This window comes from Maylandia zebra, linkage group LG22 (assembly GCF_041146795.1).
Source record: "Maylandia zebra isolate NMK-2024a linkage group LG22, Mzebra_GT3a, whole genome shotgun sequence".
Classification (NCBI taxonomy): Eukaryota; Metazoa; Chordata; class Actinopteri; order Cichliformes; family Cichlidae; genus Maylandia; species Maylandia zebra.
Genome location: NC_135187.1, coordinates 9,065,904 through 9,092,805, shown reverse-complemented (window position 1 = coordinate 9,092,805; position 26,902 = coordinate 9,065,904). Strand labels below are relative to the sequence as shown.

General features: G+C 42.9%; 1 protein-coding gene across 3 annotated transcripts in view; it reads left to right on the top strand.

The window, feature by feature from the left end:
* Window positions 1-230: 230 nt before the first annotated feature.
* Window positions 231-26,902, top strand: part of nfatc1 (nuclear factor of activated T cells 1) — a 62,858-nt gene continuing 36,186 nt past the window's right edge. For 2 of the 3 annotated variants that reach the window (XM_076879378.1, XM_004569239.4), the window contains exons 1-7: window positions 231-670; window positions 2,090-3,137; window positions 3,443-3,602; window positions 8,551-8,753; window positions 10,776-10,948; window positions 13,130-13,270; window positions 24,102-24,157. In XM_076879378.1, the coding sequence (XP_076735493.1) occupies window positions 652-670; window positions 2,090-3,137; window positions 3,443-3,602; window positions 8,551-8,753; window positions 10,776-10,948; window positions 13,130-13,270; window positions 24,102-24,157 (1,800 nt within the window). In that variant the 5' untranslated portion in view covers window positions 231-651. The remainder of the gene's footprint in view (window positions 671-2,089; window positions 3,138-3,442; window positions 3,603-8,550; window positions 8,754-10,775; window positions 10,949-13,129; window positions 13,271-24,101; window positions 24,158-26,902) is intronic. The other variant, XM_004569238.5, reaches the window with a different exon arrangement.

Below are 26,902 nucleotides of genomic sequence, written 5' to 3'. Positions count from 1 at the left end.
TTTTGCATTGGATGTTTCATTCCAATCACTCGGAGCTCGGCAGTTTGGCGTGGCTTGTTTTACTCTCTCGGATCTTTCGAGGTTCTCTGCCAGCTTCTCTAATTGGCCTCTTTTGCCTCTGGAAACCCCCAGTGAGAGAGAGGATCTCCGCTGGACCCGTGCGGTGGTCGGACGCGCAGATGCGTCAGAGCGAAGGAAGGGCGGCGCGTCGGTGCTGAGGTGATCCCCAGCTTTAAAAGCGCACAAGTTCTCTGTGCGCCGAAGCAGTGCGTCACGGAGACCCAACAGAGGCAGGATCCCCCAACAAAGAGTCAGATATCTCAGCACAGCGACGAAGATAGCCTTTCTTAGCGCAAACGTCTGCATCCTAGTCATGACCTTATTCCACGTGTTTTAACATTTCGTCGCTTATTTTTCTTCCCCCCACTTTGAATGCATTTCCCCCCCTCCTGTATCTGAAAGAATAGAGAACCATCGTTTTTCCCTTCCACCGAAATAATTTGTGATTTCTGATCGTGGTGAAACAGCGAGAGAGGATCCTGAGCAACAGCTGGGGGAATTTATCCGCTCCACTATATGGATAAGGAATCGTATCCGCCTGCAGCTGTACTCAGAGTTTGATCTCAGAAGTTGCTCTGCTCAAAGGGGAAAATGAAATCTGCTGAAGAGGGTGAGTTTGACTTTTTGTCTAGGCTTCCCCATCAGAGTGTTTAGTTTATATTTTATTTATTTATTTTTAATCACAGCGAGGTGCGGCTATTAACGTGGCATTTTTTTTTAGCTTCTTGTCAGTGCCTGACACTTTACACCCGCATGCAACACATTAAACTGGGATGTGTCGTTGAACCGTGGGTCTTATCTACACTATCTCAGTATATTGTAGTTAATTACAGTATTAAAGCAGCGGTGTAGCTATTTAGTGAGTGCCCCTCCCTGCTGATTTGGACGAGGTGGGCGTGGTTCTGTTGCTGTGAATCTCTCATGACTAAAAAGTGCGCCCAATAATGTTAGTCGCTGAGGACTGACAGGGCATTGTGGGTAACAGTGTGCTAGTGCTTCAGAGGACAGTATTGAGCAGAGTCGTTTGATGGTGCAGCTAGCCCCCCTCCCCTCAAGGCAAACTGTCAGGATGTCAGCTAATTTTAGAAAACACACACTTCAGTGCTACTGTATCACTCACCACAAGCAGGATTTTAAATGTAGGCATAATTTTCTTTTATTACAAGGAGTCATATGGTGCTGCATTGATGTCATAGTCTTTATGGCTGGGCCCCTAATTCTCTCTAATTTACAGCAGACAGGAGCTGCGGTGACTGCATATGTCTGTCTGCAGCCGCCGTCTCCATGCGTATCAATGTGCCCTGCATGCTGTGGTCACACTCAGCCGGCTTCATGCACCATATAACCACAACTGCCTTTCCCATGTCAACCCCCCCGCCCTCTGCACCTAATTGTGACCTCAGCCATCACCACAGATGGGCAGAGTTTCATGTGTCCCAGCGGGAGCACTGGCACAACACCACAAGCTTCTCCTGGCTTGGTACAGCGTGCACCTTTACGGCATGCAAATAAACGAGTCATGTCCCTCCTGTGTTTATTTTCGATGGCTGCTACAACATGAAACGGGCCAACAAAAGCATCAGTGTGTTTTCATAATGTTACAGTTTATGGGCACCGTGTGCATTAAGTGGTATAAATCTGGCAAATGTGGAGTGGAAAAAAATTACCTGGTTTTGCTTTTGGTTATTTTTAGACTGGAGTTATTTTTGGCTCCTTTATTCGGATTTCCCACCCAATTTGCTTTGTACAATTTGGGCCATTCAGAAAGAGTTTGTATCACTGGCCTGACTGGCGTGTTTTGAGATCCTTTTCAGATGAGGCGATACCTTTTCAACTTGCAAACCTTCTGCCTCAGGAAATGGTCAAGGCCAGATCCAGTAGGCAAGCTGTTCTTTTGCCATTACAGCCAACGCCTCTGCAACAGCTCTCATAAGACTTAACTTTGGCATCGGTCTCCCTCACAGTGAGTGCAGCCAGTGAATGTGTGTTTGATTATCATGGTAACAAACTCAATCTGTTTGCTTTCCAGATGCATATGGCTACACGCCAAACGTCAGTCTCTCTCTCCCATTGGGCAACCCTTGTCTTCCCTCCCAGTACCACAGCCTGCAGTCCAGCCCTGCCATATCTGTCTCTGTCAGCGAGCCTCACAGTTATGACTCCCAGGATGACATGAGAGCGGCCGGATACTTTTCATCCACAAGCATCCGCCCAAACGGAGCCCCGACCTTGGAGAGCCCTCGTATCGAGATCACAGCTTACGGTCAGTTTCCTGAGGATGAGGTGGAGGAAAGCAGCCTTCCTGTTGCTAAGAGAGTCAACTCCATAGTGACACTGACCATCCCTAGTGCAGATGGCTACCGTGACCCCAGCTGCCTGAGTCCGGCCAGCAGCGTCTCATCACGTAGCAACCTGTCCGATGCATCCTCCTATGAGTCAAGCTTCTCCTACAATTACGACAACTCACCCCAGAACTCCCCCTGGCAGTCTCCCTCTGTGTCCCCCAAGGGCTCCACCCTCACCCTCCCCAGCGACGGCTGCGCCTCCGGTGGCTCTCCTCGTCACTCCCCCTCCACGTCCCCTCGCACGAGTATAACGGACGACAGCTGGATGGGACAGCGTGGCTCCAGGTCCAATTCCCCCTGTGGTGCAAAGAGGAAGTACAGCTTAAATGGCAGCGGAGCGCCACAAAAGCACTTCCCTTATTCACCCAACCACTCCCCAGGTCTGTCCCCACAGACATCTCCTCGCCTCAGTGTCACAGAGGAGACCTGGCTGCCAAACACCAACCAGTACACCAACTCAGCCATCCTGGCAGCCATCAATGCCTTGACCACAGATGGAATGACTGACCTCGGAGAGGGAATCCCCATGAAGGCCCGAAAAACCAGCCTGGAGCCCAGCACCACCATCAACCTGAAGGTGGAGCCTAGAGGTGAGGAGCTGAGCCCTAGGGAGCTGTGTCAGGATGAGCACCCAGCAAATCGCATGTCCCTGAAGAAGGAGGGCTACTGCGGTGGGTTTCTGGATGTACCACAACACCCATATTCCTGGTCAAAGCCAAAACAGTATGTCAGGTAAGGATGGTGGTTTACTCAAGCATGAAAAAATGCATTTAAATGTAAAATTCTTTTAGTATTTCTGGCATTTGATCAGATGTGTTGTTCAAAGACCGTTATTCTTTCACTATGTCTGGAACCGGAGTGAATTTTGAGTAAGGATTAGTGTGTTTAAGTATCTTTAAGCTACTGGCTTTATCACATGCTCTGGCGTATCGCAGTGTCCACATTCTGCACATTCTACCTTGATAAGCCCATCTAAAATAAGCCCTCCTCTTGTTAAGGTGACATGTTGAACATGTATTTTTTTTTTGCCACTACAGCCCATCTTTGCCAGCTCTCGACTGGCAGCTGCCATCCAGCTCCGGGCCGTACAGCCTGCAGATTGAAGTGCAGCCCAAGTCCCACCACCGAGCCCATTACGAGACAGAGGGCAGCAGGGGAGCAGTGAAGGCTCTGGCGGGAGGACACCCAGTCATTCAGGTCTGCTAGAACCAGTGCTTCTTATTTGTATTTTGACTTACAGTGACTTTATGTGAAGAATAATGTTTTTCCTTTGTATCATATGAGCATTTTAATATGCAACGCAATCTAGAATTTCAAAAGAAAGTGACTTGAAAAACAAAGAGATTCACATTTATCATCCACTGACTGGGAACAAAGCTTCGGTTTCCTGCGGTAATCGGAGCAACACATGGTTCGACCATTAGGCTCATTTTTACTCCGGCTCCTTACCTCGTCACTTCTCACCTCAACACCTCCCTCCTCTTGTCTTTTACCTCATGTGTTAAAAAAGATTAGAGCGACATGTGTTTCATGACCTGCCTCTTATGTTATTTAAAGATGTAACATTTCTGAATGGAATACCATAGGTATGCTATTAGACAGACCAGTCCACTCAGGCAGTCAGTTCCTGTCCAGACGAGGGTGACTCAGATTTTTCCATTGCGTTTTCAAGTGCAACGCAGACAGTTACGAACTAATGTAGCATGGCCAGTAAGAGCTTAGTCATGAGCTTTAACCACAGTAGCTGTGGTGGTTGAGTCCAAGAAGAAAAAATGTGGACATCTGCAGATGTTTTGGTTATAAACCCATCTGGTCCCCCCAACCATTACGCCACACCGCTGACCTCAGTGTTTGAATAAATAAAGGGTCTGCAGAGAGGCGTTAGACAAAGCGAGTGTAGGGAGTTCTGTTGGTTTTATTAACACCTTCTGGCTTTTTCTTAACACGTTACAAAAAGTCAACGAATTTACTAGACACTCTTGTGTTTTTCCTTCGCTTTTGATAAAATATTTTTTTAGACTAAGCAGTTTTGCATGTTTCTTCGGGCATCAGGGAATTCTTACATTGCTAAAGAGTGATTTTAATGTAGCCAGTTTGTGAACTGCTGTTTTGAAGCCCTGACGTTGGTATATGGGGCATTGCTTTCTTGTTTTTTGTTTGTTTTGTTGTGATGAAGACATGCCCATGTTTAGATTAGTTGTCAGGGAGTGCTAACTACTACCTTGGTTAGCAAGGTGTATCTGCATTTCACTGGGATAGAATTAGATGCAAACTGTGGCATGAAGGTTTCCTTCCCTCACAAACTGACTCTGACTCCTTTGTCTGTTTTAATCCAACCAAATACTGAACAATATGATACGGCGCCGATTACTCAAAGCAGCCTTTACTAACATGAATACAATTTAAACTGGTTATAAAAAATCCCGTCTCCAAACTTGCCCATTTAATCCAGTGGCTATTAACTCATCAGCCTCAAGTGGCCATTAGAAGAACTGCAGTTTTTCTGCTGCTGAGGTTGCTGTTTGATTTCATATCCATGCAACATGTTCACTCTCAACACATTTGGACTTAAGTGCATTAAAATAAGTGATAATAAAATAAGCTGGACTGGATATTGATAACTATGTGATATAAAGTTTTATTTTGTATCATGAAAGGGAAAGAACCAGCAGCATTCTAGTCAAAGAGCCCTTAAATCTATTTAACAAAGAGCTTATACAACTGTGTATTTATCTGAGAGAGAATTTTGGCATTTTTGTTGAGTGCGCAAACTGCGCAATAGTGACAAAAAGTCTGTCAACACAAGTTAAAACTCTCGACCTTTGAGTGCGTCACGGATGAGGAGGAGCTAGCTGTGGCTAGTGATGGTGAGGATGGAGGAGCACCAGGAAACAATATACAAATACTCAATTTTAGGATGTTTTGGTTTTTTTCCTGTTGCTAATTTTGTAGTTGAAAAAGTTTGCCTGTGATTGATTTCGTGTAACTAATTGCAAACAGCATTCGTCACAGTTGGTATTAAAAATAGGATGTAGTGACGTCTTTTTTCCTGGAGTGATCTTACTAAAAGGTTAAAAGTAATAGTGTTTGAATGGAAGTCCTCTGTTTGTTGGACAGAAATATTACATTTGTATGCAGCGTTGGAATAGAAAAATCTGGAAAGCAAAACACGTTGTATTAGCCATAGTGTCGCAATTACAGCCGCACATCTGTGCGAGGCTCACCATGAGAAGGTGCTAATGATTTAATGACAGGGGTCTGGGTTCACCTCAACTGAAATAGAGAGTGTGTGTTCTCTTTAAACCTCCCCCCCAACTTTTTCTGCCAGCTACCACCCCAACCACACAGACTTCCCTTTGTTTAGGAAAGTTCCTCTCTGTACGGCTGACATCATCGCGCCCTGCGTCCTGCGGAGGCGGCAGTAAGCTAAACCACACACGTTTCTGGCAGGCTGTGATGGAGATATTGGAGGGAGCCTCAGACAAGGCAGCTCCATCTCTGCGACTTCCTGATTACACGGTGCGCGCAGCCTCTGCCGCGGACGCTGGCTGACGAAGCCTCTGCGGCTCGTCCCGTCGCTTTTCTGACTCAAAACCTGCCCAGACTTTACAGTTTATTCTGGAAGGTCCTGTTCAGTGTGGTACACGTTTTCTCCACCTCTAGCATCAGCACAGTTAAGCTGGCTGTTTTCTGTTCTTTTTCAATGCCATCACTGCTGCCTGCCTCAACCACACCCGCCCTTGCACCAGCAGCAGACTGAAGAATGCCCCTCTGAAGTGCTGCGTCCAGTCCTCACCGCAGCTTATGCTCAGGGTTTCAAGCTGTACTTTGGTGGAGAGGAAATGCTCTGTATTCATGTCTGTGAGGTCCTCTTTTTCACCCTGACTGAAGTAAGCTTTTATGATCTGACCAAAAAGTACCCAACATGCTCTTTTGAAGTATGTTTTTGTAGATTTAGATGCTGTTATTTTGGCGTCATGTGCTTTTTCTTGGCCTGTGTAATTAGCAAATGCCATCTGAGACATACTGGGTTATCTCTCTTTGAAAATAAAGATGGAGGATTCCCATTTATAACCATTTTAGAGTTGCTGGGGCATCACAGGAATGGAAAGGAAGCGCTGGTCACCCTCACCCGGCCGGAGTCTCGGCATTCCTCTTGTGGGTGATAATGTGAACTGGGGAGGCTTGGCTGCTTCGCCAGCGTCAAACTGCCAGAGTGAAAGAGCAGTGGATTTACATGAAGCTGTATCTCAGTGATTTTAATTGCATCAACAAATCATAACTGTTGTCTGCTTGAATTGCTTTGTAAAAACATATGATTCAGATCACGGAGCAGAAAAACTAAAAGGGAAAGGTTTCTTAATTTCATGATTGCTGCTTGTGTCTTAAAATGATGGATGATGATGCTGACATAAATTACGAGCATTTCTAAATGGATGCTTTGTAAAGGTTTGGAAGCAAAGAAACCAAAAACAGCTGAAAGCAGTCAGATGATATTATCAAGTTTGATTATTTCTATTTGTCTAGACTTTGTTGCTGATAATAATTCAAAGCAGATAATCAGTAATCTGTAAGTAATTACAGTTTGAGAGTAACTAACCTCGCGAGCAGACTACCTCACTTCATCACACTCCTTCCTGCTGCCTGAATAAACAGCATTGCTAGGCAGCAACCCATTTCCTTACACAAATATACGGGGCTTTCGCAGGCTCTTAACCCTGACAGGGATCCTCCTCCAAATCACATGTTATGCCTCCCCAGTCTGAGGCTTTCACTCTCATTGTGGGCGCTGCTCGCCTCGAGTGCTCCCCTTATGTAAGTGAAAAGTGCGGTCTTCATTTCAACATTTCCACACTGATTGTTTCAGCCGACACTCTTTTCCAAAGTGCCTTATAATTAGTCGGGGTTGAGTGTCGGCCTCTATTACGCTTTGACGGGTTTGTGGATGACGATGTGCGTATAGTGCTCGTTTTATAACACTTTGCTTGCAGACTCAGACCAGTTTGACTCTTAGAAGCTCTTAATCAGTCAAGATAAAGTGCTGTTCTGCGTGATAGCATGCAATAAAGTCTACTTAGTTAAACTGTATTTTTGAATACATTTGAATACTAATAGCCCATAGAGAGAGGAAAAAAACGTCCCAATACTTGACCCTGAATGGCCGACACTAATTCAAACCTGATTACTGGAGGCATTTCAAGTGAAGCAGAATTGCTTAATGTAATTTAAAAGATGGAAAAACTTTAAGACTGTTTAGCCAAACAGGAGCAAGTCCAGCTGGGATGTTTTGGTTAAAGATGGAGGAAATTTAAGAGCCTAAAAAATTACAGATTGGAAAAAAAGAGCACTTAAAAAAAAAAAAGAAAGTTCATTTTTATATTAATCCACATGTTGATGTTTGCTGAAACATATTAATCATGGTTTAAAAATAAAAAAAATGTTGCTTTTCTCTGTTTAGTTTCCTCAGTTTAAATTGACAGTGGTGTAAAATGTCGAGCCTCACTCATATTTACTTAGATGTAAACATAAAACTAATGTTAAATATTCTGCTGTAATTCTTCTGCTGCATTGTATGGATAACATACATAACTCTCTGACAGAGTGTCAATAGTAGCCGCTGTTCTCAAATTTCAGCACTGCACTCCCAGACTGCACTCTGCAGTCTGGGAGGTTGAGGTCATCCTGGCAGGAGGCCTCTTGTCAGGCAACACCTATGAAGGTCTGGGATTACTTTAGATGCTCTGGGACAAGCCCACCAACTGTAGCAAGCAGTTAACTTGACCCTGATTGTCCCTGTTTGGGTCTAAACGGCTCGACCTTGACTTTTCCAAAACACTGCCTCAGTCATGTCACAAGGCAAGCATGGTGCTCACAAATCACAAAGCTGCAGACTGTAGGTGTATTTTACCGCTCTTTGGCCCCATGAGATTGAGCCACTGTTGGATCAACATCTTGGCAGACCTGACATGAACTCGTAGAGGAAGTGGGCACAGGCTGTTGGTAGTAAATTAAAGATGAAAAGGGTGATGATTACACGGTCCTAAAAGGCTACTTTGTTGGAAAGCCTGACCTCTGAAAGACCTGCGTTACGTTCTGACAGTTTGTAAGCTTGACCGCACATGTCCGTCGTTTCTTTGTCTCTTAGCTTCACGGGTACATGGAGAGCGAACCCCTGACTTTGCAGCTGTTCATCGGCACAGCTGATGACAGGCTGCTGAGGCCACACGCCTTCTACCAGGTCCACCGGATCACAGGCAAGACGGTGTCCACCCCGAGCCACGAGGCCATGCATAACAACACCAAGGTTCTGGAGATCCCACTGCTACCAGAGAACAACATGCGGGCCATGTGAGTATCGCCAGACTAAAAAAACAGCTCAAGACTTGACTTGGACATCCAGTCTCAAATTGTTTAAGAACTGGCGTGCACTGGAATGAAGCACTGGTTTTAAACTGGGATGAATCTGATTGCCAGTGAAACCTTTTAAAGAGTAATTTGAGACAATGGCAATGCCAGTCTCAAGTCATTAACCAAGAAAGCACATTTTGTACAAGCCCATGTCACGTTCGGTCACTGACAGGAAATCCAAGTGAAATCTGCTGTCCCTTGAGAAATTTCCTTCAAGTCCATCAAGAAAAGTCATGCCATGCATTGAGTCAGCTGAAACAAGTCCAAGTCAAATCTTTTAATTGTCCACGAGCAAGCTGCAAGTTAAGAGTGGACAATTTCGTCAATGTTCCCTCAAAGCTCTCGCAATCAAGTCCTTTGACTTGTTTGATTTTGCTTTCAAGTCAACATTCGACTTGAATATTTTAACATTTAAATCTTAAATGAATGACTTAGATTTCACAGCAAGTACACAACGAGTCCAAAAGACTTGAAATAATAATTCTTGCTATGATGGAGTTTAGGCGCAGCCAGTAAACACCAGCTGCTGTGGTAGCTGTAAAAATGCATCTTCACTGTTATCATATTAAAGGGATACTAAAATCAAGGGAATTTATTTCAACAGAGGCATCAGTCTGGTCTGGTGAGAGGGGAATTTCACTCCTCTCGAGCTTCTAAAGCCTCATCAAAGCATGTTAGATTGCTGCTTTTGATTTATCTGTGCATGTCTTTGAGCTTGCACGTCTCCTTTAGGGCTTTAGTTTTGCTCTTGAAGTGTTACTCTCCGCACACAGATGGGTGGCTTTTCCCATTTTATGAGCTTCAGAGATCAGATTACTGGGAAGTCTTCGGGCTGCTAACAGGGGACCCGGGGTCTCTGTCTGTGCTGCAGGTAGTAACATCCTGCTACCATCAGCACTTCCCCTGCTTTTTAATGGATGTAACACATAAGCTCCACTTATACAACGACTTCACCTCGGGGTTTCTTCACAGTACTGACAGAGTACACGAAGGGTTTTGTGGTGGATTTGACATGTGCTCCAGTCCAGTGTGACGTATATATGTTTCATAATGCGGTATAGGATACAGGCGTTATTATATCCCTGGAATAGTTAATCATGATGATTTAGGAGGAAAAGTTTTAAATTAAATTGTTAAGCAACACCAACGCAGATTTGTTTTTTGCAGCTAATGAAGCCACAAGAGTCGAGTTGGTATGAATTCAATTAACTCTTCATAAATTAGTGCCTTAAAAGAAATAAAAGTGTCTTTTTTTTGTCCTCGTCTTCTAAAAAAAATGAAAAAACCCCAAAACTCACTGACGAGATCCCTCAGTATGTGATTTTTTGCAGTCAGTCTGTTTGTGTAGGCAGAGAGCAGAACAGCTGGGGTCCTTAGCATCAACACCTGATTACTTCACCAGTAAAGCAGACCCTGGTGTCTGCCCAGAAGAATGTAAGGGAGTGTCCGAGTGTGTGTAAAAGTTGACATTAAGTAGGCTTTGAGGAATGCAGCATCAAGTAGCAGAGCGATGGAAAAGCCAGAAACCGTTTGGAAAGGCCTGAGGTACTGAAGTATGAAAAAGTTAGAGGAGTTCAGTGAAGAAGGGGCTTATTAAGTGTCCGATGAAGACTTTGACTCCTCAAAATACATCTTATAGCCAATTCCTGGTGGTGAGATTTGTGCAGGGGCAACAATATTTAAGGAGCCGGCTCATGTGAATCAAACAGATTCATGAAAAATTGAATGCTTCCAGGCGTTTTTTTCTTTAGAGCTTCAGTTTTACCCCAGAGCAGGTCCACTGAGGCGTAAAAGCTCTGCTGGGAGTGGGGATGTTAATCTTCTGTTGACAGCCTTCTTCGGGGCTACAGTGATGAAGTCCAGAGTGAAAGTCTTTGCTACATAAATCCTGATTAAGTGTGAGATTATATATGTCATAAACGGACCCAGCAGACTCTTTGTCTTGTGTCTTTGCAAACACAGAATCGACTGCGCGGGAATCTTGAAGCTGCGTAACTCGGACATAGAGCTGAGGAAGGGGGAGACCGACATCGGACGCAAGAACACGCGTGTGCGGATGGTGTTCAGGGTTCACATCAACCAAGCCACGGGGAGAACGGTGTCTTTGCAGGTGGCATCAAACCCCATCGAGTGCTGTAAGTACATCCACTCATATTTGTCCTGCTTTGAAAATGCCAAACTTGAACTCATCAGCCTTCTACAGTCGTTTAAAGGGCTCCATTAGCGTGCACACGGGTAGAAGCGTAAGATGGTGTCACTGATCCCAGCAGGGAAACTCATTCTGTGCATTTAACAGACTCTAAGTATTACAAGCAATGAGCATCCACCATGATGCATCATTTCCAGTTGTAATTTTCTAAAAAGTCATTTTGTTAATACCGGTTCATTTGAAGACTTTATTCCAACTGAGCACCGAATTCTAACAAAATAAAGTAAATAAAGAAAATAGACTACAGTCTCCAGAGATTTCCTTCTAACTGTGACTGGCTGCTGGCTCACAGGTATGGTGTAAGAATCTCCTCACATACCTGCAGTGCAACAAGACATCTAAACAAGCTTGTCCTTCAAAATAAAAGCACTACAAGTAGAATTATGATTTAAAAGATGCAAAATCAGTGATTTTTTTTAATTTCTTGAAAAATTATCTGGATTATGTGATAAATATAGCGTTAACAATTAGACCAGTTATTTGTTTAAGTTCCTTTGATAGGCAAATTCACCTAACAAGTTTGTGATGGCAGGAGAAATCATAGGGAACTCATACAGCCTAGCACCCTTTTACCACAAGGCGCAGTGCTGACCACTGAGCCTTGTGCTGCCTAAATGGCTGTCACACCCCTCTAAAGGGTCAGAAGTATCCACTATATTTAACTTAATCAGTGTGAGACAACTCTTCCGTGTGAATGGGTGCTTTGTACCAGACGAATATCTCAACATTTATTGGATAGACAGACACTCACACAGCTGCTGATGGGGATGCAGACAGGCTTGTTTTTGTGAAATACTGTATCGTGTTCCAGTTTTAGACTTTTAATCAAATGGAGTGAGATTAGAAAGACAACAAAAGTCCATGTGACTGGTGGTTGTAAGTGGATGCCGCTCGATTCAAAAAGATCACAAGACCGAAGGACTGGGCAGTAGATTAATCAGAAACGATGAGAACTGATTAATCCTTAATTGATTAACCAAATTGACGTAAGCTTCTCAAATCTGAAAATGTCCGTTTTTTCTTTGCAAATCAAATTTCGTTATCCGTTTCTCGACCAGATCAGAGAATATTAATGAGCAACGTTGGACTGAGTCAAAATTATGAAAGAAGAGAAAAGCTGTAGATTCCCTGATAAAGATAAAAGGAAAAGATGCAGCCATGTAACGAGAGCCACTGAATGCGGTTCATGTGATAGTGAACTACACTTTAATGTAATAGTATTAACCCTGTAAAAGCTTTTTAAGCCTGGCTCGATAAACCCCATTGACTACACTGCACTGGAGTTGACCTTTCAATGGACCGGGCTAAATTCAGGCAGATCAGCCACTTCATGTGGTTCTGGCACCAAGGGCTGCCACACAGATTAAGTCTTATGAGGTAAATGAAAGACAGTAGTTAAACCATGAGCTCAACCCCTTGAAATAGACCATTGTTAGTTTTTGAATGACTGCCACAAAGCAATTGTTTTTGACCAAAATTCGCCTGGTGTGTGAGCGAGGCTGAAAATGACACACAGGCGAAGAGCAGCAGAGAGATGTGGGAGAGATTGATCGTTTCCAAAGACAGGGAATTAGAGTTTTATCAAAATCAGAAAACAGCAGCATCAAATTACAAAAAGATGATTCTCATGTGAGGCGAATATTCAGCCTCTGTTTATTTATCCAGGTCAATCAGAATGAAATTACATGGGCTAAACTTGGCTAAGACATCAGCTTTACATCTAGCTGAAGACAGAACAAGGTTTGCGAGTATTTTGTGGCGTGTGATAGAACGTTTTGGAGGGGGGAGAAAAAAATGAAGGCAAACAAGGAATGAGAAAGACAGGCCAAAAGTTAAGAGTGAGGCGTAAGGAGGATCAGGAGAGGAAATATTTGAGAGGAAACATCCTCTATAATTTAAGGGAAACACAAATAAACACAACATGAAGCCTCTCTATGCTTACTGCCAAACAGGGATCTTAATTTTAACATGGAGAAGTTGAGGTTTACAGCTCTGTGAAAGCTGTCTAGGTAGTGATTCAGCCTCGGTCTGGATGCTCAGGTCTGCATGGGGAGTGGGTGTGTATTAGCTGAGCGATGAAGCCCGGTTTGTTTTTTCCCTCCCACAGCTCAGAGATCAGCCCAAGAGCTGCCGCTGGTGGATAAGCAGAGCCTGGAGACGTGTCCCGCCCCCGGAGGGGAGAGGATGCTCCTCGATGGACACAACTTCCAGCACGACTCCAAGGTGGTGTTCGTGGAAAAGGCTCAAGGTAAAGCCGGAGGAGATTTGGGAGTTTGCGCTGTTTCATCTCAGTGCAGCAGTGTGTGTATGTGTGCCCGTGTGTGTGTGTCTCCCTTTCTCTGCTGTTGGAGAAACCCCAGGACTGCTCCTCCCCTCCCAGCTCCTCTCCTCCCCCCGCCGTCAAAATATCCTCCATTCTGCCAGAGTGCCACATGTGGTGCACATTAATGCGCTGTATTTTTAACCCAGCAGATTTACTTTTGCAGAAGTTTCCATTGCCTGTTCAGCAGAGGAATGGATCACAAATGCAGCATGTGTTGCGTATGTGTGTGCGTGCGCATGTAGGTGGGTGGCTGTGCACGTGGTGTGGACACTTTTTGTGTGTGTGTGTGTGCCTTGCATCAGTATTTGTTTCTCTTTTTCTTACGTTAAGCCGTTTTGGTTAGGAGGGAGCGGGGACTGCTCCCAGATGTTGATACGACAACGTTTACAAACAGCAATTTCCTTGATTAGCTTTAGCAAAGCAACGTGAGGTACAGTTTGGGCCAAGGCTGAGCAATGTAAACACGTGTGATCCTATCACGACGGTGACTCATTCAAAAAAAAGAAAAAGAAAGGAAGCCTTTTCATTGTTCCACCTGTGGAAGAAGGAATTCAAAGCTGCACGGGCACACAGGCAGCCCGCCTCCAGCACTGTACGATGGAGTAGTGAGATTGTTTATTAACACTCGGAAGAAGAATCTTTTTCCTCTCTGCGCAAACTCTTTGTTTAACTCTGATCTCATGAGGTGAAAAGGGCAGATCAGAGGCAGAACTAATGTCATGTGATGAATTAGAGCTGACACCAGAACCACTTTTTGGAGCACGACATGAAACTCTGGGTTGAACAGAAATGAAAAATATGCAATATCCACTTTGTAATAAACTGATGTTAGCCTTGGAGTCTCATAGGAATTGTCCTGACACCTATACTTTTCATGTTATACACGCTTCCTCCATATAGTGTAGTTAAAAACAACAGTGGATGCATTTTCATTGTTATGCAGATGATACCGATCTATATTTATTAATGAGACCTGATAACAAAAATTTGTTTGTGCATGTCTTGAAGACATAAAGGTTTGTAATAACCCCAAACAACCTCATAAAACTTGTGTCCTACTGTTGTAAAGAACCTAGGACTCATTTTTCACCAGGATATATGTTTCTATGCCGACATTAAACTAATATTTAGGACAGCTTTACTAAAACAGAAACATCCTCTGCCATCCTGTCATGCTGAAAAAAAAATGGTGCATTTTTCTATCCCTAGACTGAACTATTGTAATTCATTATTATCAGGCTAACATAAAATTTCCCCGAAAAGCCTTCAGTTGATTAAAACCCTGCAGTTAGGGTACTAAGAGGATAAAGTTCATGTTGCTCCCATATTAGCTTCTCTTCACTGGCTCATTGTTAAAACCAGAACTGAATTTACGTGCAGTTGTCACACAGTGTGTTGCTAGCTAAAGGTCCAGCTCCTGTATTTCACAGGGAGAGAAGGGAAAGAGAGCAAACTTCACTCAGAGATGGAGAAAGATAAGAAAGACAGGAAGAAGAGTGCTTGATAAACTTGAAATTTAAAGTTTACATTAAGTCCTCCTGTTTTTAAATCTGATATTGACTCTGTACATTACGTATTTTTCATTCGTGAAACATGCTGCAAAACAAACCGGGGACTGTAAATTTGACTTGAATTTAATAGAAAGGTCCATTCTGTTTTTTAAATTTAGCATTAAAGTGATGCATAAAGTGAGTATAGCATTACTTACTCACTTAAGGCAGGTTACAAAACAAGGCTTTGCCTGCAGTCCTGGAGTATGAGCTGATAACAGCTGATCTCAGTGCTAGCCCACAGCAGAGCTATCAGTTGACAGTCTTTGAACATTTTGTAGGCACATTTTCTTTAAGCTGATTTACCCTGCTTCTAGTTGATTCTGCCTCTGCAAGCTGCTTCACAACCCACCTCTTCGTTTCAGTGCTGTGCCTGACTGAATGAGCGTCATCCTTGTTATCGCTGATGTTTGTTCTGTTGTGTACCGAGCTTTCACCCCTGCCTTATGCTTTCCATATATTCACATGGAAAAGATGGATGTCCCCAAATACAATAATACCACAATAATGTAGATGGAAATCTTCCTTTGTGTAAAGTGATACTGGCTGAATTTTAATCTAACAAACTTTCTTCCTTTATCTCACATTTCAAATGTATAGCCATAGTGTATTAAATTATTTTTAAAAAATATATAGCTTGTTGAATATTTAGATAAACCACATTGCAGGTAGATATGAAATGTGGTTGAAAGCTTCAGACACAAGTGTGAAAGTGCTGTCAAACTACTGTCTACTACCAAACCTTTTCATCAATACCAATTATCTTTATAAATGTAACCTTTTTAGCTCTGCCTCCTGGCGTTTCATCCAATCAGTGTGTCCTGCTTGGCAAACCACATATTTTTGATCCTAAATTGAGCAAAGCATTAGTTCGAACAAGCCGTGAAATCTGCCTCAGCTGTAAACTCGCCAGATGAGCTGCTCTCAGAGCCGCTCCACAGTAGCTGATCGTCCAGTTGATATTGAACTGATATTTAAGATAAGCTTCAGAGTGGACTATTTTATCTGCTTTAACCTGCCGTCAGTTGCTGGACATCTATAAGCAACTTGGCAACCCATCCCCAGCCCAGCTCTTCCTTTCCATGCTGTCTCTGACTCATTAAATGCATGTGTCATCTCTGATGCTTGCTCTGCTTTGAATGGCTGGTTTGCTGCTGTTTCTGCTGCCTCCTGTTTTCCATGTATGAAAGAGCAGGAAGATGCAGTGACCACGCCTTATGCTTTCCACGTATCCTCTCGAAAGGGTGGAGAGGTTCCAGAACAGAACCATGTTGCTGAATATAAATTAATAACAATTTGGCTGAAGCAGATCTGACTGAATTGTGTGTTTCTGTTTGACCCAAACTCTGAGCTCATTGTAAATACATTCATCTGGTTCATTTACAAAGGAAACAAAACAGAAACGTCCAACATGTTTGGGTCTTTAGCTGCTCTGGTTCTCCTTGAGCTTTGAATCTAGCCGTCTTTAGGGCCTCGTGGACTGATGCTTATGGGTGTGCTCCCTTGTTTTTGATGAGGGTTTCCCTGCGTCTGGCACCAGCATCAGATTCCTGGGCAATCCTACCATGGAAACACCCTTGAGCCAGGCTTCCACAACACTGCCCCCCCTCCACTTCCCTCCATCCGTCCACCTCTTTATCCAAGCTGCTTCTTTGCCACCAGCTGTCAGTTCATTAACTCTATGAGCTGCGATCTCCCTGTGGATCAAACTGGTTCTTCTTTACAGCTGCTCCCTGTATAAACACACAGATAAATAGAAACAGTAGACTAGTAGAGACGTCATTACGCTCTGGGGTGAAACGGCATCACTGATATAATAAGATACTAACTAATAAGGCCAAGGACTAAAGGCTCAAATCTGCATATTTAAAAAAAATATACAACTCATCTCTGTTTTCAAATCTTCATGTAGAACATGTACGCTCTGGAAAAGTTATAGACTTTTATTGTTTTTTTACTCGTGCCAAAGCGGAGCTCTGAGAAACCATTTAACAATCAAACTCATAAATCCGGAGTGGTGGATTTTGTTGCCATAAAGGGCTTAAGCATTTATTTTTACCGATGGACAATTTTCCTGCAAATCTTCCAATAAAGCGCTCTCACAAAGCTGCGGTAACAGAACATGCGGACGCTGACAGATGCAAATATTCCTGAGAGTTGTGTTTTTGCATCCGTCCTGTACTTGCAAGTGAATACGTCTGTGTGTGTGTGTGTGTTTTAGTCAGAGTTTCCCCTGCAATTATAGCCGGGATGAGTGACCCTGCCTTGAGATGCCAACTTGCTAAAAAAAAATCAATTTGTTTTGGTTTTTGTTTTAATGTCCGATGGATTTTTTTCCCCTCTTGCGGTAAATAATGAAAACCTTCTGGAGTGCGAACGTGACAAGAGAGGGTGACCTTGAGACCTCGTGTTTTTTGTGCATGTGCAGTTTCATGTTTTTGAGTTTGTTTTTGTTGCTGCCCGTGACTCACGAAGGAAATCCCTGTTTTCCCATAGAGACCTGCACACTCTGTCACCTGCTCTTTAACACACAGTCTGAAAACACAAACTGGCTTTGCTTTATCTTGCCTGCATGTCCCGCCTTTAGCAGAAATGGCCAAGATAACATCGGTTCAGCTGCCACTCGTGACTACAGCCAATCAGTCATAAGAGATTACTGTATGGCTTTGGTGCTGCAGACATCAGCCTGTAATCTAAACCTAACTCGATCTCACCTTGCTTTCATTTGCAAAATTACTGCCCAGGAGATGCTTTCTGTGATAAGTCGCAGCCACTCCATGTGGGAAATTAGGCCCTGCTGTCCTCTAGTCACCTCTTTGTGTTGATTAGTACTGGAAGACTTCATTTGTTGTCAGCAGGAGTATAAACTGTACCTTGGTTATTTAAAAAATAGATATGCACCGATAAAAGTAGACACATTATGTTCCGTTTATGCTGTTGTAGTGTGGATGCTTATGTTAAACGTGGGCAAACGTAGACATATTGGAGTCAGCGTATGTACTAATAATCCCTGTGAAACAAGGCTTTGGGTTTCAGGCCGCTCTAAAAGCTTAGGCTCAGACAGATTTTTCTACTCTTGGCTCTGGATGATGTCAAAGAGAGCGGATATCTCTAATGTGATTTTGTCAGAAGCTCCACCCGCCTGTGCTCAAAACTTCTGTTTATGAAGGGCTGCTAATCAGAAGACTGGATACCCTTAAAAAGAAGGCTATCTTTAAGGGCGATGATCTGAGGCTCTGCGCCGAAGCCCAGCTAAAGATAAACAAGGATTATTCCGAGCTGCGACTCAAAGAAAATGGAGCTAGAAGTGAGCATCGCAGGTCCAATATAAGGTTACAAAATGTGACAAGTTTGTTGTTAAGTTATAAGATGTTTCATAACCTTACCTCATAACCTCATAACCAGCCAGGATCTTTCTCTCTCTCTCTCTTAAACCTTCATGTTTAATCCCAACCAGTCATTGGAGATACGCCCTCGATGAGCTTGCTGAACATTTCTTCCTCTTAACCCTTTATTGGCCAAGGGACCATATGTGCTACCCTATTGCATCTGAACAATGAAAAAGAAAATAGAAAAAAGTTATTAAAGTTAAACATAAGTTCTCCAATAGCATGCTAGGGTTGAGTATTTGAATTTGAATGAGAACTGCTGTTGCTTGGGATCCAGCGATGTGGAGAGTTACGCCCCTTTATGACCAAGTTCTAAGTTTTGTTGTAGTCTTGTTTTTGTTGTTGCTGTTTTTGTTTTGGTTTAAGAAGCTGGTTTGATTTCATTCTCCCAACTGTTTTTTTTAAAATCTGTTTTAATCATGCTTGGACTATATGACTAACATGATAAACAAACCTCTCAGACCCACTTACTAGTTTCCAGCTGCATCACATGGTCTTCATTTAGTAAATGGTGTTGACTAATGAAGCTAAAAAAGGATCTTCTTGGGGTTTTTTCTGTCTACAGTATTAGATTTTAGCGAGGCCTGCTGCGTCACCTGGATGCTGACATTTCCCCCCCAAATTTGATGATAACTGTATAGTTCAGAAAGCGTCCATTTGAAACGATAACAACTGGACTGTTTCACAACTGCAGTTATCTGAAAATAATGCACACCGTTGATTACTTTCACCGGGTCCCTCCTTTTATTTGCTGGAGTATTTTTAATCAAGTGTGGTTCTGCACAGTGTTTCCCTTCAATGATTGATAATAGCGAGAGATCCTGGAGGAAATCCTTTCAGAGGAAAAACCCCAAATGAAAAGAGCACTTTCACATCTGGCCTGGTATTCTGGAGAGCTGCCTGGTCGGCTGCAATCAGCATCGCTGCGAATAACAATTTCCCTGATCCATCAAACCTACAGCTATGTTTTCCTTGAACCATCTTCCTCACCCGTCGCTCTTTCTGTGAGCCGACGAGTTGGAGCTCCGAGCAGGTAGAAAAGCCGAGCTTTCCTCGTCTGACGGGAACACCCAAACAATTTTGTCTAATCGTTCTTGGTCAGAGCAGCAAGTAAGACGAGCTGAAAATTGAACTTGACCGCGCTGCGTTGCTGTGAGATGGTTTCTAAAATTACCGGTAGAAAACTGCAGACAGCCCTCCTTCTTTAAACTAATGAGAGCTGTGAGCGAGATGACAGTAGCGTAATGACAGTAATGTACCTTGGGGTGAATGAGTTTGTTTTAACTTGCACGCTCTGTTAGCTGTGCTATCTTTTGAGCGGTGGTTTGGTTTGGAGGGAGGGTTCCTTTGCTTTGGTGGTGCGCATGGTCAGCGCACTTCACTTTCATTAGATTAACAGAACAATGGCTGTTCAGCGGTTTGGCTGCTTCGGACACTTTTGAGAACAATGGCTATTTTTCATAAACAAATCAATTACAGTCACATAAACAGATGAGATGATGTTTTCATAAATTATAGGGTATGATTTCTTAAAAAAGAAAGAAAAAGACAGCTTTTTTGAGAAACTCCAGAGATTGATTTCTCTATGAAACGGGTGACGTTGTGTAGTGGCAGGCGCCGCTGTAGCTTTAAGTGGTGTTCTTGAGGGCTGGATGTCAGTATCTGCTGCCATTTATCAGATTTGAGCTGGCCTTAGTTTGCAAGCAGCTTCCAAAATCCAAATGTTTTCAGGGTGGTAAGGAAGAGGTCTCAGTCGTCAGTCAGAGGACAAGGGAACTCTTTCAGTGTGCCACATGGACTTGGGTAGAGCATATGTTTATATTTACTGTACGTTATGAGGGCTTGGGCACATGCCACCCCGCTGTTTCACTCTGGGCACCAGAGTTTTACTCCACCCAGCCTCAATTAAGACACACAAGGAGCTGTTTGAATCTCTTTCTAAACACAACATGACAAATAACTGTATTGTATATTGTTTGATCCCCCTCGGCTGCCATGACTCTTTGCAGCACACCACCGCTGTGTCATTGACTGCTCTGTGTTATGTCTGCTCTGAGAAAGTAATGATTTGTGTAGACCGTTGCTAACAAAATGTGAATTGTACGACTTCTGAGAGGCTGGGACGGTGCCAAGGCCGGTGGAGCTTGGGCGTTGTGAGAGCTGGGGAGGGGTGCTGGGTTTATATGGTCGAGGTGGTTTTAGGCTGAGTTGTTTAACTTAGATAATATTGGATATCATCCAGCACAGTGGGCCAGAGAGTTAGAAACCAAATTGTGCTCGCTGAAATTTGGTGGGAGGGGAGCTGGAGAGAAACTGCTGCCGAAGTTTTTCATTGGATCGGTGCAGGCTTTGCGCAGATGTTGCCCTATAACTCTGGAACATTCTGTGGTTATCAATTACATTCTGTGGTTATCAATTATCCGGTACAGTCTTTTCAAACAAAGGCATCCCACGCATTCAACTTTTCAAAGCTCTTTCGCTCTCTTTTTTTTTTTTTTTTAGCTCTTGAGAAGTTTCCTGGCAGTAGGTAGCTGGGCACCGAGAACAAATTGCTCAATTCAAATTTTCTATCTCTGTGATGATGTGAAAAATGATGTGCGTGAGTCAGAGAGAGCGAAGGCAAAAGCAGACGGGGAGAAACAGACAGAGACATTGAGGGAGATCTAAAAAACATGTTCATCTCCTGTGGATTGACAATGACTGGAGAGCTTCCCGAAGTGAGGAGACAGAGTAGGGTTGAGAAAACAGACAAACGCGCAGATTTTAGTGTTAGTCACGTTAACTATTTTTAAAGTTTGTCAGCGCTGCTTACGTAAAGATATTCTTTTCACTGAGAACTTCCTGTATGACGAGCTGTTTTTCTTCTCTTTTCTGTTTATAGGGAGGTTTCTTTGCCATATTGTTTATAAATCTTATGTTTGAATCATAATACCACACACCAGTCTGTGTGTGTGTGTGCACTTCCCATAACTCTACACCTTGCATCTGTACCAGATTATCTTGAAGCTTTCAGAATGCTGTTTACATTTATTAACTCTCAGATTTCATTTTGTTTTTAGAATGAAAGTAGACCATTTATGCTTCCCTTCATTTCTCTCATACCTGTATCTTTACAGTGACGAATGCTCCTACTGAACATATCCAAAGTTGAATAATTAATTAACTATATGTAGAAGCAATCCCCTCGAGGCAAAAGCTAAGGCTTCGTTTCAGACAGTCTTTCTTACTTTTGGATCTTTATGATGTCAGTAGCACACAGCTCGGGCTGTGAGCACAGTGGCCCCACCCACAACTCTTTTGAGGGGCAACCAATCAGAAGAAAGTTATTTTAAAGGTAACAAGTGTTGTTTCAGACAGAGGATGAGCTGAGGGGAGGCCCAGTTGGAGATGATTGATGATTATTTTGAACTGTGAATCATGCAAAGCATCTCTAGTAGAGTCCAAGAAGAGAAATGTGGAGCCAGACATGAACATAATGAGCGTCCACAGAGAGAGTGAAAAATTTAGGTAACGAAAAATTTATTGTCATAAGCTGTCACTTTTTTCTCAGAAGTTTCATACTGTTCCTGTCAGTAAGTTATAAATATTTCACGTAGGAGGTTGTCGTATATTCCCCTTCTGTCTTCCTCTCATACCTTCATGTTTCATCTAGAACGGTCACGAGGATGAAGATTTGAATGATGAAGTAGTTTTGTTTTTTTTCATTTTGTTTTTTGTATAAGTGCTTACTTATACTAATTATTGTATTGTGGGCTTTCTTTCTATGATAATGTAATATTTACACTGGGTTTTTAAAGTACTAAAGAGACCGTGTAGGGAAAATTTACTTGAAATGGAATTAAAATATTTTACCAGTGAAAAAAGACAAACATACAACAAGTAATAGCAAGGTTTTATGATATATGTTGAGTTGCACGCAACAAGGTTGCACGAAGAGACGTATTAAGTGTCATCTGGAAGACAAGTCGAACCTGTTGATGTATCTGCAGCATTCACAGGCTGCGTTGCATTGTTTCCTTTTTTCTTTTCTGGTTTGCAGCTCGTCAGAAATGTTCTTTCCATCCCTTTGAAGTCATTTCAACCACTTACATTTACATGTGTATATTGACTGTAGCATAAACATTATGCATTATTAAGCACTGTGTGGCTAATGGCAGCAGAAACCATGTCAGATGTTTGATATTTAGCAGAAATAATAAGTGATCTTTTAAATGTCTAACAGAGCAGGTTTAAAAAGAAAACTTTGCTCTAATAGCTCAGAATAGCTCAGCCCCAGTTCCACATTCTTACTTACAGCAGGTGCACTGAAAAATTGACTAAATTAGTACAAGCAGAGCCTGTATTGTAAAAACAGTATTTGAGACAGACTTCTGATTGTTGAAGAGTTTGAAAATATGTCTCCAGAAGTGACAGCTCAGCTCTCAGTTGAGCCCCTCTCAGGTTTCCCTCGAGTTATTACTAAAGTGACAGCACACTCTATCTCAGCCTTTTTTGTTGGTTTTTCTTGGATGATAGTCCGTCTGTTTCATATGAAGGAGTTCTGTGGAAACATTTGGTAAAAAAAAAAAAAAGACTTTTATTTTGTGTTTAGAGTTAAAGTTGAAATAATGAGCGTAAACTTGACACTCGAAGATTCAAATCGTCTGAGAGGAATTTGTAGCCCTATTACTCATTCGAAACGAATGTTATCGCTTCTTCCTGGAGAGCAGCAACCCTGAAACTCTAATGCTAAGTGTCAGGCATGTGCAGCAGCTATAAGAAAAATGAAAGTGAGATCAAACAGAGCAGAGAGAGGTCTCCGGCTCTCCAGTCAGTGCCAAGCTGCACCTCCTCCATCTGTGCCACCTCACAACTCCCGTCTACTCAAACACCGAGCGTCCCGTCCGTCTCCACTGAGCTGTCTGCTCCATTCAAACGCTCCACTTGTCAAACTGCAGGCATCATGTTGAGCGACACTGAGTCAATTTTCTTCAAAAAAAATTTGGCCATGGCTGACTTTTTCTTTCTTTTAAAGTAAAGTTTTCAATTTCACAGCCCTTTAATGTCAATTTAGAGCCTTGTTAATGAGTCAGGGGTCTAAAGAAATCACAGCGGTTTCCCTCTGTCTAATAAATTGGTTGAAAATTATAGTTTTACTCACACCTCATTGGGCAAAATGACAAATCAAACCCGAGCTTTTTTTAGCAGGCCTGTGTTTCCAGCAGTTCACATGATGCCTCGTTTTATTGCCTGATGGGAAAACCATTTTTATTGTGGCAGCTAAACAGAAGAAAACGCACATTACCAGAAAAGAAGAGAAAAAAGTACCAGTACCGTTTAACAATCATTATATGGGGATAGCGGAAAGATTCCTATGAGAACAGAAGAAATGAGAGGTTTGAAAGTCGAGGCGAGTTGTCAGTTTCCAGTCGCTGCGCATTAACGAGCCAACCAGCTGCTCGAGCATGTTGGGATTCCACACAGCGATGAAGTCAAGCTTTCTCTCATCCACCAAAGATGTCGCTCATCTCTTTGGTATGACTGCTTTTCTTTTTTTTTTTTCAGGATTGCATCAGATTTCTCTCTGTGCGATTTTGTTGTCTCGAAGTCTGTCCCCGGTTTGTTAGACCGAGGATATGAGCTCATGAGCCGTGGGTCAGACAGTGTGACGTTCGTGATATCCTCCGCTCTCCGGAGCTGTTTTATACATCACTGATGTAACCGATAATAATAACAACACTCATTGCATTTCTTCATTTCTGCTGGGAGCCAAGTAGGTGGGTTATTTTCTGAACCGTCGTTGCTAAGTCTTTCTCTCTTTCCTGTCCTTTCTTTTAGACGGTCACCACATCTGGGAGACTGAGGCCAAGGTTGAGAGAGACGCCTCGAAGCCTGTAAGTGATACATGTGACACAGTGATCGTGACAAAGCTGATCTCATTTCAGGATTAAAGCGCTGTGTAAAGAGCAGCTGTTCCCAATCATTTATCTGAACTCGATGCCAAAATGTTTAGTCTTCGCATCTGAAAAACAATCTAACGTCTAAATTAAGAGAGCCGAGAGCGACTGGAGCCCCACTCAGTGTGATGAAGAACAACCTGCCTTAGCAACAACAACGCATTTGTTTTTTTTTATTGAATCACAAATCTGCTGTAAACTTATACATAATTAGATGGGAAGTTCAAGAAGTCTTTAAAATTTGTAAACTATTCTAGTCATTCATCTACTAGCTTAGCATAAACCTGTAAGGAAAGGCAAAATAACCCAACCCCTTAGCTAATACTACAAAAAGAATGTGTGTTCATTATTCAACTGTTATACTTTTTATATCTGATCTCTTATTTATTTACAAGAAATATTTTACAGGGCTGGAAGAAACTAAGAGGGCACTTACCAAACACTTCCTGTCTCTGTACTGGACACACTTTTGCCTTCACAACTGCCTTAATTCCTCAGTTTTTCATAGCATAGATTCAACATATATTTTTGGTCCATAATGACACGACAGCATCGCACAGTTCCTGCACATTCACGACATGAATCTGTTGTTCCACCACGTCTCAATGGTGCTCTATTGGATTGAGATCTGGTGACTGTGGAGGCAATTTGAGTGCAGTAAACTCAATGTCATGTTCAAGACACCAGTTTGAGATTATTTGAGTTTTGTGACATGGTTTGTTATCCTGCTCAAAGCAGGCATCAGAAGTTGGATACACTGTGGTCGTAAAAAGATTGACAAGGCCACTAACAATGTTCAGGTGTTTATGTGACACTCCTGAAGTGTGTCGAGAAAACATCCCCCACATCATTACACCAGCCTGATGATTGTTACCAGATAGGATGGATCCATGCTTTCATGTTGTGATGAGTCCGTGTGAAGTGCAGCCTTGGCTTCCTATTCTTAGCTGACAGGAGTGGCAGCCGGTGTGGTCTTCTTCTGCTGTAGCCCATCTGCTGCAAGGTTTCACATTCAGAGATGATCTTCTGCTTACTTTGGTTGTAACAAGTGGTTATTTGAGTTACTTTTGCCTTCCTGAGATCTCAAAGCAGTCTGGCAGTTCTCCTCTGACTTCTGGCATTAACCAGAAGGCATTTTTTCACCCAGAGAACTGCTGCTCATCAGATATTGTCTGGTTTTCAAGCCATTCTCTGCACTAGATGCAGTAGATCAGCAGTTTCTCAAATGGCAGCAACAATGATGCGATTGAGAGTCACTTAAATCATCTCAGCAGATCACCTTGACCATGTCTACATGTCTATTTGTGCTGATGGTATGTGATTGGTTGATTACACATTTACATTAACAAGCAACCAAACAGGTGTACCTAATGAAATGCCTAATGAAGTATCAATACCAGCGTTGCCTTTTGTTCTGAATCAGTAAACTGTGACTGTAACAACAGCGCTGATTTCCTCAACCCAGGACAGAAGCTTCAGTGTTGTGTTTGAAATGTGTGGAAAAGGTGTTCAAAAGTTCAGCCCTCCACCTGTGGGGGTTTGAGCCTGGCAGTGTATCCTGTCTTGCGCTCAGACAGCTGAGGGAAAGACAGAGCCAGAGACGTGGTGGGAGTCTGGGAGATAGACGAGGGGATTAGAGCGTGTATAAATGTGAAGCTCTGCACCTGCTCCCAGTGTCTTCCCTCTGCAAAACACAGACACACACTCACTTAAGAGTGGCTGCTGGGGCACATCTGTCTGCTTGAATAGACAAAGGGCCTCCCTCTCTCCGTCCCTCCCCACTCAGTCCAGTCTGCTGGATTGGTCCCATTTCAAACACTGATGCTGCTTTGGCCAAGTTTAATCTCAGGCCAAACAACGAATCCAGAATACGTCACCTGAACAGACTGATCTGCCCCAATGAGCGCAGATCTGGGAAGACGAGGGATGATTACGTTTTCTTTTTAAGAATTACTTATAATTAGATACAGATTTCTCATATAAACCTAGATAGATGGTCTTGACGCACTCACTTAGGGAGTCCAAAAATGCTCCTCTATGTTCAATTTGTCACATTTTTTTCCTTCCCACTGTTTGCATGATAGGAACCAGTTTTATTATATTAAACCTCCCAGACCTTGTTTTGAGATTTTCTTTTGCTTTTTGTGTTTGTTTTAACTCAATTTGCAATTTTATGATGTAACACACAAAATGCAGGCATAAAACTTTCAGAAATATTTGAATGACTTCAATTACATGTGACACCAGTGGAATCCTGCAAATACAGCTGCCTAACCGGGACACAGTTTACACAGTCCAAATGAGGAACCCTTTCCTGAAATTTAATTGCTATTTCTCTGAAGGGCCGATGGATTTCAGGGAGTAAGAAAAGTAGAAAAGCCTCATCTGGCTCCACTTAGCTTTACAGTGGTAGTGATTTAATATAACGTGTGTCAGCTCTCACCTGTACATGTCAGGCCCGGCCGTCCTCCGAAGCTCAGTTTTGCAGACGGATGACTTCCTCCCTGACTACTGAGCAGCGCCTCCAACACACTCGGTCATATATATTCCCACACACATGCACAGAAACACACACATGGGGCTCATGTGTCCACAGGCTGAACCCAGGAGTGTGGTCACTTCTGGCCTTCACTCTCAGCAGGAAGCTCTGCTGGGGAAATAAACTATCTGGACACTCCCAGG